This window comes from Doryrhamphus excisus, chromosome 3 (assembly GCF_030265055.1).
Source record: "Doryrhamphus excisus isolate RoL2022-K1 chromosome 3, RoL_Dexc_1.0, whole genome shotgun sequence".
Classification (NCBI taxonomy): Eukaryota; Metazoa; Chordata; class Actinopteri; order Syngnathiformes; family Syngnathidae; genus Doryrhamphus; species Doryrhamphus excisus.
Genome location: NC_080468.1, coordinates 26,918,501 through 26,931,134, shown reverse-complemented (window position 1 = coordinate 26,931,134; position 12,634 = coordinate 26,918,501). Strand labels below are relative to the sequence as shown.

The window sequence follows — 12,634 nt, the reverse complement described above, 5'->3', positions numbered from 1 at the left end:
TGTCGGTACTCGTCCGTCAGCTTGGTATCTTTCCTGAAATCAGTGCGTATCAAGCACAGCGCACACTCTCACTCATCACGGTCCACACGAGCTGTGAGCGCTCAGTGGTTGCAGAGGGCACACATGTCACACGTCATCAGGAGTTCCTCCTGCACTAAAAGTGCTACATAGAGTCTGTATGCTCCCCAATCTGTACTGAGGCGGTACTCATCTCATCAAGTACAGCGGGTTGGGACTTAGGCTTTAGCCACTGACCGACAGATGATCACATTGCCTCGAAAACTCACCACATCTCACTGCCAAGGTCATCCCAACTTAGAGTTCTACTCCAAGATAGGCTATGAAGATGAGTGACGGCAAGTCAATTGATGTGGAGAACTGGCAACCAGGTGCAAACAAGTCAAAACAGCCATGAACACACTAAGAAAGTAACATATTTACAACAATAATAGCATTTACTAATGTTGTTTTGGGAGGAGTGTATGTTTTACTGACAGTCAGTGTGCTCTTTGCACACTAAAAAGCCTGCACACATGAAAATCCATACTATTATTCTAAGATTCATAGTGACGCATCGGAACAAGCCAGATAGGAATTATTAACACTGCAGTAGCAGCCAGCGCCAGGTTGGCTACTATGGAGCGCATTCATGGTAAACAGTCTTTCACTTGCATAGCACTTGTCCACCTCTAAGGCACTGTTAGCACATTCACCCACTGATACTTGAACATGATCACGACAGTATTGTAACATTTGTTCCATGAAGTTTACCGATCATCTGACAAGGCCAACGGTGGCCTTCAGAACTGTGAACTGACTCTGTGTCCTTGAGTGTTCCAGCAAAAGGCTTCAACACGAGTTGGCGTAATGTAAAAAATATTTCACAATCAGACAATGCGTTGCAGTGAAGCGGAAGTTTAATATTTAAACATTCAAGCACATGTCAATGTTAATTTTCATCATGGAAATAAGACGATTAACATGTGTTTTGGTGTCACGGCTACGTTAAGGTAGCAGCAATGATGCTACCTTAAAAAAGCAGGTTATACAGAGTGTGATGGTTGCTCATCCTGCGGCCGAAGTCATTTCTGCGGTGATCAAAGTGACTGAGGAGGACTTCCAGTAGATGGCCCCTCATCCTGATTAACCGCTGAAGGGGATCCAAAATATATCACTTCATTGAAATATAGTATATTATATACACAATCAAAACGTTCAGTTAGGAAAACAAATGAACCACAGTTAGCCTTTAGCCATCTGGTAAAGTTAGCTTATTTTATCACATGCATGTCATAATATGCGCAACATACGTAAAGTGATGAATATAGCTCCATACCATCTATCTTTGGTCTATTTACCGTCTTCTATTCTTTGTCGTTCTAAACTTTGACTTTCTCGTTTCCATGATGTTTGGCTGACACAAATTAAGTGACACTTAATCATTATCTCCCACCATTGACGGTCAAGGCTGAGCCTTCTCATATTGACGCACAAATTAGCTCCTTTTTAATTAACATTTTCTTAGCCAGGTGACGCTTTTTTCAGGCCTCTTACTTTGCAATACTGTATACTACAATATTAAGAATTCATATTAATATGGGCTGTACGGTGCTTGAGTGGGTAGCAAGCAAGCCACACAGCTCGGAGAGCCGGGTTCGATTCCCCCTCATACTCCCCTTCTTGTCTTTCATATTGTATCTCTACTTAAAACCTCATTTAGATCCAAATGTCCCAAAGGTCAATTGTAGCTATTTTTCAACTGGTCTTAAGATTTTTATTAGGTCTGTGTATATCGAGGCCACTTTGCGTGACTGATCCGTGTACTCGCTTCTTCATGTGTCAAAGACGTGGCGTGATGGATGCGTGGAGGAGTGTAACCGAGCGGAGAGCTGCAAATAAACAATGGCGTATTGACCCGTGGACTCGTCCACTCGGCTCCATCATCTTTAACATTTATTGCACCATTAAGCTTTAAGACACAAGGATAAATCACCGCAGGAAAATCAGCCATCGTGGCAATTGAGCATATTGTGTGCATCTCATTTAAGTGTCACACACACCTTACACGGCTGGCGAGGGATGTTTTCAATAGGAGCAACATGTTACTTTTAAAGAATGCGGTGGGGAGTGTAGTTAGTCTTATTGCTGTAGCTTATTACTTTAGTGCACTTCATCACTGACCTATATGTCATGTAAACTATGTCCACTGGTCTGTAAGTCCATATTTAGGTCTAGACATCATGCAATATCAATATATTTCAGAAATGCCTCAGCTGACTTGATGGAGAATGAACATCTTTTTATATGAAAGCAATAAAAACACTGACTGTATGGAGACCACATCTAACTTGATAATAACAATAACAATACATATTAAGTGTTGTCGGGTTTCCTTGCTGGAATACATTTGAAAATCTTTCCTTGTAGTTTTAAAGATGTGTTGTTGTTGTTGTCAGGTATCGTTCTGGAGAAGGTGTTTGACTACAGCGAATACTGGGAAGTGGCCCGCGGCCTCTACGCTCCATTTGACTGCACGGCCACCATGAAATCCGGCAACGCCGACGTCTACGAGAACGAGATACCCGGAGGACAGTACACCAACCTCCACTTTCAGGTGCCCCACAGCTATTCTTGTCCGCACCCTCTGCCCATTCTCAAGATAAATGAAGTGAAATGGCTTTTTAGCGTCACAGCCGACCTGTGAAATTGAGCTGATGTAAACACAGGCAGCACTTGTGTGCCTGTAGGTCCAACTTTCAGCACACGGTGCATTCATTTTACATGTCACATTGCCTAATAATAGTACCTCTTCTTTCTGGGAGCCGTGGTAATGTGTCACACTAACGACAAATACTTCATCAGGTACGGTGGCCAACGGGGGCAAATGCCAGTGTATGGAATCTTTTTTTTTTCCCCTTCACCCACAGTACCAAAACGTATATCTGCACTTGATGCAGCATTAATGTGGAAATAAGTTGTTTAGGCAATATACTGTATGTATTCATGGTTATGAAACATGTTCTCTTATTACGGTGGACGTATACATATTAGGTATACCTTATATATATATATATATATATATATATATATATATATATATATATATATATATATATATATATATATATATATATATATATATATATATATATATATATATATATATATATATATATATATATATATATATATATATTAGGGTGCATCAAAAAACACAATTATTGAATTTTGATATGGCTGGGTACTAAAAGTGTTCCAATATATGTAGAAACAACACATACAAAATAAATATTTTTCAAATACGTACATGATTATTTAGGGGTGCCACCATACATCTGTTTTTGTGGAATAAAGTGGTGAACAGTGAATTGTTATTTAAATATGTTACTATTGCCCCTTGTGTTTACAATAAAATACAAATAAAATAAAAAATAAAGTGTTTAAACTTTATATGTATGTCAAATATCCATCACTGATAGTTGAATTCTGAGAAATACCCAATCTGCCCAAAGAGAAAACAAATATATTTACTTGAATAACCCTATAAAAAATGATGTTGTATAGAAGTTCATTGTAACATTTCCAGGTCAACTTTTTTGGCAATTAGACTAGAAACTGCACATTTTCCGAAATTTTACAAAAGTTCATGTGTGAGGTGGCACCCCTGAATCTCAATGGATTTCCTCAAAACTTTGCAGAAGACATTTTTATGTTCATTAGAAAAAAATGAAATGCCAGCCAAATTGATATTATGAAATTAAAATTTCCCATTCAAATTTGATGCACCCTAATATATATATATATATATATATATATATATATATATATGTATATATATATATATATGTATATATATATATGTATATATATATATAACTAAACTGTCCAAACTATGTGTGTATTTGTAGATCTGTATTTGTACAATATGTAGTGTTGTTGTTATATGTCATTCTTCTTTTATGCCCTTGCGTTGTCGAAGGTCTCTCCACTGCTAAAAAGCAGATCCAATATCTGTTGGCTGCCTTCACCACCTGCCCTTGTGAAGAGAAAGAACAGGGTGCAAGTGTTGATTATTGATAGCTTCTCCGAGACTACATGTATACGCATGCACTCGACAGATGTGTGCGTGTGCATGAGACAGCCATGAACGCCACTCCCCCTTTTTCATTCCAAAGACAATTCTCATACAGTTTCAATCATAATTGTGAAGAATGTCAACATTTTAGTCTACATCCATACAGTCTGTTCTGTGTTCTCTGAAAGCACTATAACATAGTAACATATGCTAGCCCGAGGGGGGTAAGGTGTGGCCCGCGGGCCACATCAGGCCCGCCAAAGTTATTTTCTGAACCCTTTAACATTATAGCCATACCCAGCAACATAACCTGTAGTGCTATTGTGGTATGCTTGAGTCGTACAGGAAGTAGTCAGATGCCATCTGTAGCTTGTACAAAATGGCCACCCGAATAACACAACACGTCAACATACATGTGACGCACAATGAAACATTCTGTACCTATTACACCATGTGGTCATACTAATACATACGTATCTATGCACACAAAATTACACCCCTATAGTTATGCCGCAAGGCATGCTGGGTAGCTGATTGCAAATATTTTGAGATTGTCATGTACTGTACTGTACTGTACTGTACTGTAAGTTAACATACAGGGACGTTAGAATAGTCTTGATGTCAATGTTTCATTGGTCATTGCTTATATTGTTGTTGACACTGGACTACCCAGCATGCCTTGCGGCTACTTATGAATACACTTATTATAATTACAAATTATTTTCATGGGCGGCACGGCGGACGACTGGATAGCTCGCAGACCTCACAGCTAGGAGACCAGGGTTCAATTCCACCCTCGGCCATCTCTCTGTGTGGAGTTTGCATGTTCTCCCCATGCATGCGTGGGTTTTCTCTGGGTACTCCGGTTTCCTCCCACATTCCAAAAACATGCTAGGTTAATTGGCCACTCGAAATTGTCCATAGGTATGAATGTGAGTGTGAATGGTTGTTTGACTATATGTGCCCTGTGATTGGCTGGTGATTAGTGGCACTGTAAAAAAAAAAAAGGATTCCACACTGGTGACCTGTTTCCTCCGCACACTTGAATTTGATGACACGGCACCATCGAATCAACTGCACAACTTCTGAGCATCAGCCTGAGAGCAGTAGCAAAAGAATACAATGCACCATGATCAGATCCACTTCTGTGATGCATGCAGTTAGAGTACCACCACTACCCCCACCACCACTACCGCTATAGTAATGTGTGTAATTGATAACACAGCTCTCGTCTTGGGTCTCATGCAGTTGTACCTGATGTTATGGCTGGTGCATGCAAGTGTTTTATCCCACTTTGACCCAATCTCCACATGGAAGTAATCATGTCGTTGTTGTTGTTATGTGACTACAGGCACACAGCATGGGTCTGGGAAATAAGTTCAAGGAGGTGAAGAAGGCCTACACTGAAGCCAACAAGCTACTAGGAGACCTCATTAAGGTGAGATGTGTAGAAAACACCTACAGTGTTTTAACCGCGGCATCGTCTTCCTATTTCAGCTCAATTTGATGTCGCAAAGAAGTTAACGATATAATACCTCGTCTTTTTCCTTATCAAGCTGACCTTTCTATTTTTACACCTTGGCTGTCCGCTCTCCTTTCATGTTGGAGCTTGTGGATTTTCTTATTGCTCTTTCCTCTTCCACTGTCTTTTTTTAGACAGTCCCATCTCTCTAATTTCCTCTCGCCTCCCCCCTCTGCTTCTCACCAAGTCCCCCCGGCCGCTGCTGTCCATTCAATTAAAGCTCGTTGGCCCTGCGCATGCCAACTGGATGTGCCTGCGGGGTCCAGACGTGCACTCTGCTGTGTCCCGTTAGCACCGCAGTGGCCACATCTCTCGCACTGTTGGCCTGCTGATAACACACAGGGACAATATGCCCTGTGAAGAAGATCTAGTGGACACACACATTTGGAGGCGCACGTGTGCACTCCACTATAGAGACTAAATGAGTAGTTTATCCATCAGGGGTTGGACTATACCACTTAATAACAACTTTTTATATTGTTGGCCACAGAATAGAGGGGTCACTTTACATTTTTTTAACAAAATTAATAATATTAACTTTATTATTAATCTTCGGTGGGTCTCTGGTTTTTGCCTGGAAAAAAAAAATCAAACAATGTAATGACCCAATGTCAGTGAAGGCACCTCACATTCTTGTCTGCACCATTGGCCTGCTACTGTACCACAAGGTGCATGCCATATATCTGGTCAATTGTCAGTCAGGCATGAGTGGGACAAGAAGGACTTCAAGTGGAGACGTAATGTGACAATTCGTCGCATATATAGTGTACGTCAATGTATGCCAGATGTGTGTCAGACTGGCTGCAATGTATCTCAGTCAAGTGACAAACGTTATATTGAGGATGGATGGAAGATAGTACAACAACAAGGACCTTTTCCAATGCTAATTATTGTGTCTTATGATTTATCATTTGATTCCATGTCTACATGAAACATTTTGTGTCTATTATAACTGTTTTAGAAGGTCATATAAAGGTTTTCCAGGGTTCAATTCCACCCTCGGCTATCTCTATGTTGAGTTTGCATGTTCTCCCCGTGCATGCATGGGTTTTCTCCGGGTAGTCCGGTTTCCTCCCACATTCCAAAAACATGCTAGGTTAATTGGCGACTCCAAAATGTCCATAGGTATGAATGTGAGTGTGAATGGTTGTTTGTCTATATGTGCCCTGTGATTGACTGGCGACCAGTCCAGTGTGTACCCCACCTCTCGCCCAAAGACAGCAGGGATAGGCTCCAGCTCCAACCTTGTGAGAATAAGCGGTAAAAATGAATGTATGTGATCAGTATTGGCTGATTTCACTCATGGATGATCGTATCGGCAGCATAAATGGGAACATGATGGGAACATCCCTCGTATTTATTTGCATGATGGCCACACAGTCAGGAGATCAGAAAGATCTCGGTTCAAATGTCTCTCTGCAGAGTCTGCATGTTCTCCCCATGCATGCGTGGGTTTTCTCCAGGTATTTTAGTATCCAAAAATATGCATGTTGGATTTATTGGCGACTTTAAAGGGGACGTTATAGGGATATTATAGTCATTTGTATTGAGTTCTGGACCCCTATAGAGCAGCTACACACAATAACCTGCACAGAAATTTCTTGGGTTTCCTGGTATGAATGTGAGTGTGAATGGTTGTTTGTCTATATGTGCCCTGTGATTGGCTGGCGACCAGTCCAGTGTGTACCCCGCCTCTCACCCAAAGACAGCTGGGATAGGCTCCAGCAAGCCCCACGACCCTCGTGAGGAAAAAGCAGTAGAAAATGAATGAATGAATGAAATGCACTTATTGTGGTCGGGAACCAATTAACTGCGATAAACGAAGGGCAACTGTATTGTATGCCCCCCACTTCTACACAATGCAGTAGGAAACATGTCAGTAACAGTAAAACCGCCATGAAAGGTCTGTTTATGCGACACATGAGACACTCTTAATTGCATCCAATTGAAAGTGTCTTTCTTTTCACTTACGTCTCCAAGGTGATGACAACTTGTTTTGTGTATGTTAGCACACCGGCTGTCACCTTACTCGAGTCATTAGAGGCAACACACAAACAGGTCCAGGTGCAACACTGCCTTGTATTGCCTGCAGATGTCCATGCCTGCTGTCAGTCTGACACGCCCCCACCCCTTCCCATCAGCATCATCCATCCATCCATACATCCTCCCTCTTTTCTTCCTTTTTTGCCCATTTTCACTTCACTCCACTTCCATTTGGTCTCCACTGCGACATCTCTCTCCCTCATTTTGATTAGACGCTCTACTCATATCTCTAATCTGTTCGTCGTTCCTCCACTCTTCCTCCTCCACCTCTCTCTCGGAGCGTCTCGTTATCGCTCCTGTCTGCTGTCTCCTCCTTCAGTGACAGGTACCATTCTTCATTCTGCCGCTTGCCTGCCTGCCTCTACACACACAGGGAGAGAGAGTTGTTTATTTGCCTTCTCTCTCTCTTACCTTTGTTGGCACGCACGCACGCACACACACACACACACACACAGATGAACTCAAGACGAAAAGGAAACATGAAGTTATCAAGAACAGAAACACGTAGTGGAGTTGGACGGCTCTTTTGTATCAAGTGTGATAACATAAGTGCGTATAAGGTGATGCGTGAGAATGTCCCTGAGGGTGGGAATGAAGAAGAGCATCACGATGCGTACATACAGTAGATGGTGATGAGCAGTAAATGTGGACTGGAGGTGTGAAGGACGATGATGAGGGAGAACCTGAGAAAGCGGAATGAATGAGCTGATGAAGGAAGAAGAAAGTAGCATGAGGACGAGGATGTTTATTAGAGAGATCAGGAAAATGAGCCAATTTCACTCAATTGGTCTGAAAATGATTTATTAACTAGAAATAATGAGAGATGCTCAGTATTGGCCTTCAGTTTAGACTAATGACATAAATGCCATATTTATTTTAAACATTTTCTCTCAACCAAATAGTGATGAAAAAATGATATGCCCTATCAACCAGGAAGACAGGCCAGTCATAATCATTTCACCCAAAAATCCAATAAAGCTGATAAAGTTGCATGTTTCTTCATCCGCATAACATTTTAGTGGCTCATTGAACACGTCACGTATGAACGCTGCATGAACAAAACATCGGTTTAGAACAGGGGTCTCAAACTCGCGGGCCACACTAGTTTGAGGCCCCCACCTTGATACCAAAGTTTAATGTTGAAATGACAGCTTAAAGCTGTGTGCACACCGGACACAATTAACATGATTTTGCCCCGCCCATACTGTTACCCTACCCTGTTACCCCGCCCTGTTTTGCTTTGGATTAGCAATGAAGCTAAAGGCTTATGACGCTGGGTACAAATAAATGCAGGAAATGATTTGGACTCAAACGGAAAATACACGTCAAGATAAAGCATCTCATCAAACATGGTGTTAAAGTTACGACGCTGCTCCCAGATGGAACTGAGTACGATGCTAACTTGCTAATTGGGTAAAATTATTAAGTTTCATTAATGTTCATGTTAAAGATTAAGCAACTGTTAATACTGTACATTTGAATCTGAAAAAAATAATTTCTCTACCAACTGTATGTGGTTTCGTACGTTTTTCTTATTTGCTGTTTTATTATTATTTTACTTATTTATTACTGATTGGTTGATTTATTGTCTTTATTCTTAATTTGTTTATTTATTTTTTTTAATCTTATTTTGTGTATAGAAATAAAAAATAAGATATTTGAGAACAGTGGAATGTTTTATCAGATATTTTGGTGTGGAAAACCGGAACCAAAGTACTGAAAAAGTGTAGGGTATAGCAGAAGCAAAAGCATTGAAGATTGTTTTTTTTTTATTGATTTCTTTTTTCAGTTTTTAATAAATGCGTTTTGGGTTGGTTTTTTTTGAAAACCTGATGCGGCCCGGCTTCACCCAGACCCTAGCTCCGGTGGCCCCCAGGTAAATTGAGTTTGAGACCCCTGGTTTAGAAGTTTTATAGGAGCCCCCCTCCCTTACATAACCAGTGCTTTCATGGTAAATTACATACACGCAATCCGAAGGCGAACCTTGCTATGGTATGTTCATTTTTTCCTCATAAACCTTCATTGTGATGTTCTCATGTGGGCTTAAAGTCTGTAATTGCATTTTTTGAATATGCTGTGGGAGGAGGCATGGGTATTGTTTACATGTTACACGACGCCGGTGCCAAATCGATACTTTTGAAAACAGGAGCAGCATGAGAACATGATAAAGAGGTGCGTTTAAATGTGGGTGTGGATGAGAACACGCAGAATTTGGGGGTGTATGAGGACAGGCATGATTTGACAGATGAGTTAACGTGATGAGAGAGAGGGTGAGAGAGAGCAGTGTGCTGCAAACGGAGGAGAATTCCTCAGTGTAGCGATGCATTCGATGTTTCCTCTTAATTATTCATACTGTCGTGTTGATGCGCATAGCTTGTCAGAAAAATCCAAATACAAGCCAATGAAAACGATGCAGGGATATCCTAAGCTGTATTCTAAATGACGACATCCTGATGTTGCAAAAGGTGGTGAAGTGATGAGAAGTCGCCAAGCAGAAGAGTGATGATTGGCTGTGTTTTGGTGTGAAGACAAACGCGGCTAGTTAGCAGCGCCAGAGAGCGTCATTCTTCATGGAGACGCACAAGAAAACAAAGAGCAAGCAGCCCTTTAACTTGGCAATAAAGTAGCAGTGAATGGCCTCAGGAGATGCTGTTAACAATGGACCAAGGCGACTTGGGATGCACAGTCACGCTGCTGTCTGCTTCTACTTTTTTTTTATTTTTTTTATTTTTTTTAAACTTGACTCTGCAGTGTGATTGTGTTCCACGTTTCTCCGGGTCCCGTTTAATAGCCTCTCTGGAGATTTCTGCCACTGCTTCCAATCCCTGGAGCATTCCTGTAAACAACCATTCTCTTCAAAAAAAAAAAAAAAAGAGACAAAGAATGTCATTATCTGGTTTATTGCCAAAACCAATCAAAGTGAACTTTTAAAAAGTGGCTGGCACATCGATTGTGTTTGTTTTAATTGTCTCACTAAGTGACACAAAGTTAAGTGACTGTTGGATATTCGTCACCCGTTCTCATTCTTTATTCAGTCGTTCAGTTCATCACCGAGAAAAGGTCCCAAAACATTCCTGTTATTTTTCTGTCATTTCCTGGTGAAAGCTGCGTGGGTTTGTAGTCGCTACCCGGTCAACCGACTTGAACCTTCCCTTCTTAAATGGCCCACAAAGCAGCATGAAGAGGAAGAGTCTCTTCATTAACGTTTGCCATCGATACTTCAGTGTCCCACTCAGTCCACAAAGACTGCGCTCATCACCATTATGCAAATGAGAGTGGCTTTAGATAATGGTTTGCCGTGACAGATAAACAACAACCACATGTGATTTTAATGTATGTTTTGATTTCTGAAATATCTGTCCACTTACACGTTACAATAAAAACCACATGCAAATGTGTCTCCCTCAGGTGACCCCATCGTCCAAGATCGTGGGGGACCTGGCCCAGTTCATGGTCCAGAATGACCTGAGTCGGGCCGAGGTGGAGGAGAGGGCTGATGAGCTGTCCTTCCCGCTGTCGGTGGTGGAGTTCCTGCAGGGTCACGTCGGAATACCACATGGAGGATTCCCAGAACCTTTCAGATCCAAGGTATCCCAGCCCGCACGCACTCACAAATTGTATGTCCATGTTGGTAATTGGTGACGCATCATCAACATGAGCTTCCTTCTCCTTTTTTAGTTGTGCAAATTTAACCATGCACCATGCAATATGTTATAATATAACATATTAATAAGCATGTCAAAAACAGATGCATCAAAATAAAAATCTGATAATGTAGCACATTTCTCAAATTGGAAGTATAAATCCCGAGAAAGAAGAAAAGCTCTTCTCACCCCCCCTTCAGCTTTCTGTCAGTTTTTGCTTTGTTTGTTTGGCCCTCTCCGTAGATAGCATTCCAGCTACCATCCGAGTGTTTGCCATTCCCTCAGCAATCTTTGACCATCCATGCAAGCCCCAGTCTTCCCGAGTCACAGCTGGCGGCGTCATCTTTCAAACCACCTTGTCCGCTGAGTATGTTAGCGTCTCAGAGGTTCTGTTGTCGACACGGCACGGCAGGGTGGTATCAGCCTCACCCTGGGCTCTAGCTGCGGGCCGTTTGTGCACGCAAAGCACGGAGCATGTCATGTTTCTTTAATGAAGCCCGAAATAGTTAGCGAGCGGTCATTCCATTCATTGCATCACACGCCATGGTTCCGCAGTCACACTTTTGGCTTATGCGCTAGTTAGCCTTGTTAATTGTCAAAGGAAGAGCAAACAGCCTTGAACGAAGGGTTTGTTTTCATTTGTTCAAGCAACCTCCTCAATGATGCTACTTCAATGGGGTCGCCATCTTTTCAGTGTTTTGCTAGCGCACACAAGTCAGCTTGTGTTGAACCACAGAAGCTGCGTGACTAACAGCATTGTACCATTCTGTGTGCAGACCAAATGCTGATGTATTGTGTGTGCCTTTAAAAAAAGAAACTACTTGGAAAGAGGAGCTGTGCTGCTGGGTGGAAACCAGGCCATACATTCTCCGCTATACGTGTGTGTGTGTGTGTGTGTGTGTGTGTACATGCTTGTATGTATTCACTCCACCAGTTGAAAAATTAGGAGAATCTACATTTTGTTCTCTTGGAGGTTCTAAATAGAGCTTTATCCATTCATTCATTTTCTACCACTTCCACCTCACAAGGGTCACAGGGGTGCTGGAGCCTATCCCAGCTGTCTTTGGGCGAGAGGCGGGGTACACCCTGGACTTGTGGCCAGCCAATCACAGGGCACATATAGACAAACAACCATTCACACTCACATTCATACCTATGGACAATTAACCTAGCATGTTTTTGGAATGTGGGAGGAAACCGGAGTACCCGGAGAAAACCCACGCATGCACGGGGAGAACATGCAAACTCCACACAGAGGGTGTGGATTTGAACCCTGGTCTCCTAGATAGCTTCATGAAGAACATCCACTGTTTGGAACTGATGTCCATTTTTGTAAACTTCCCTTGCCAT

General features: G+C 41.8%; 1 protein-coding gene across 1 annotated transcript in view; it reads left to right on the top strand.

Annotated features, from left to right (window-relative positions):
• The window catches only part of LOC131125146 (pyruvate carboxylase, mitochondrial-like), a 215,252-nt gene that overhangs the window by 191,486 nt on the left and 11,132 nt on the right, over positions 1 to 12,634 (top strand). The window contains exons 20-22 of the mRNA XM_058066386.1: positions 2,457 to 2,614; positions 5,427 to 5,513; positions 11,049 to 11,228. Of these exons, the coding sequence (XP_057922369.1) occupies positions 2,457 to 2,614; positions 5,427 to 5,513; positions 11,049 to 11,228 (425 nt within the window). The remainder of the gene's footprint in view (positions 1 to 2,456; positions 2,615 to 5,426; positions 5,514 to 11,048; positions 11,229 to 12,634) is intronic.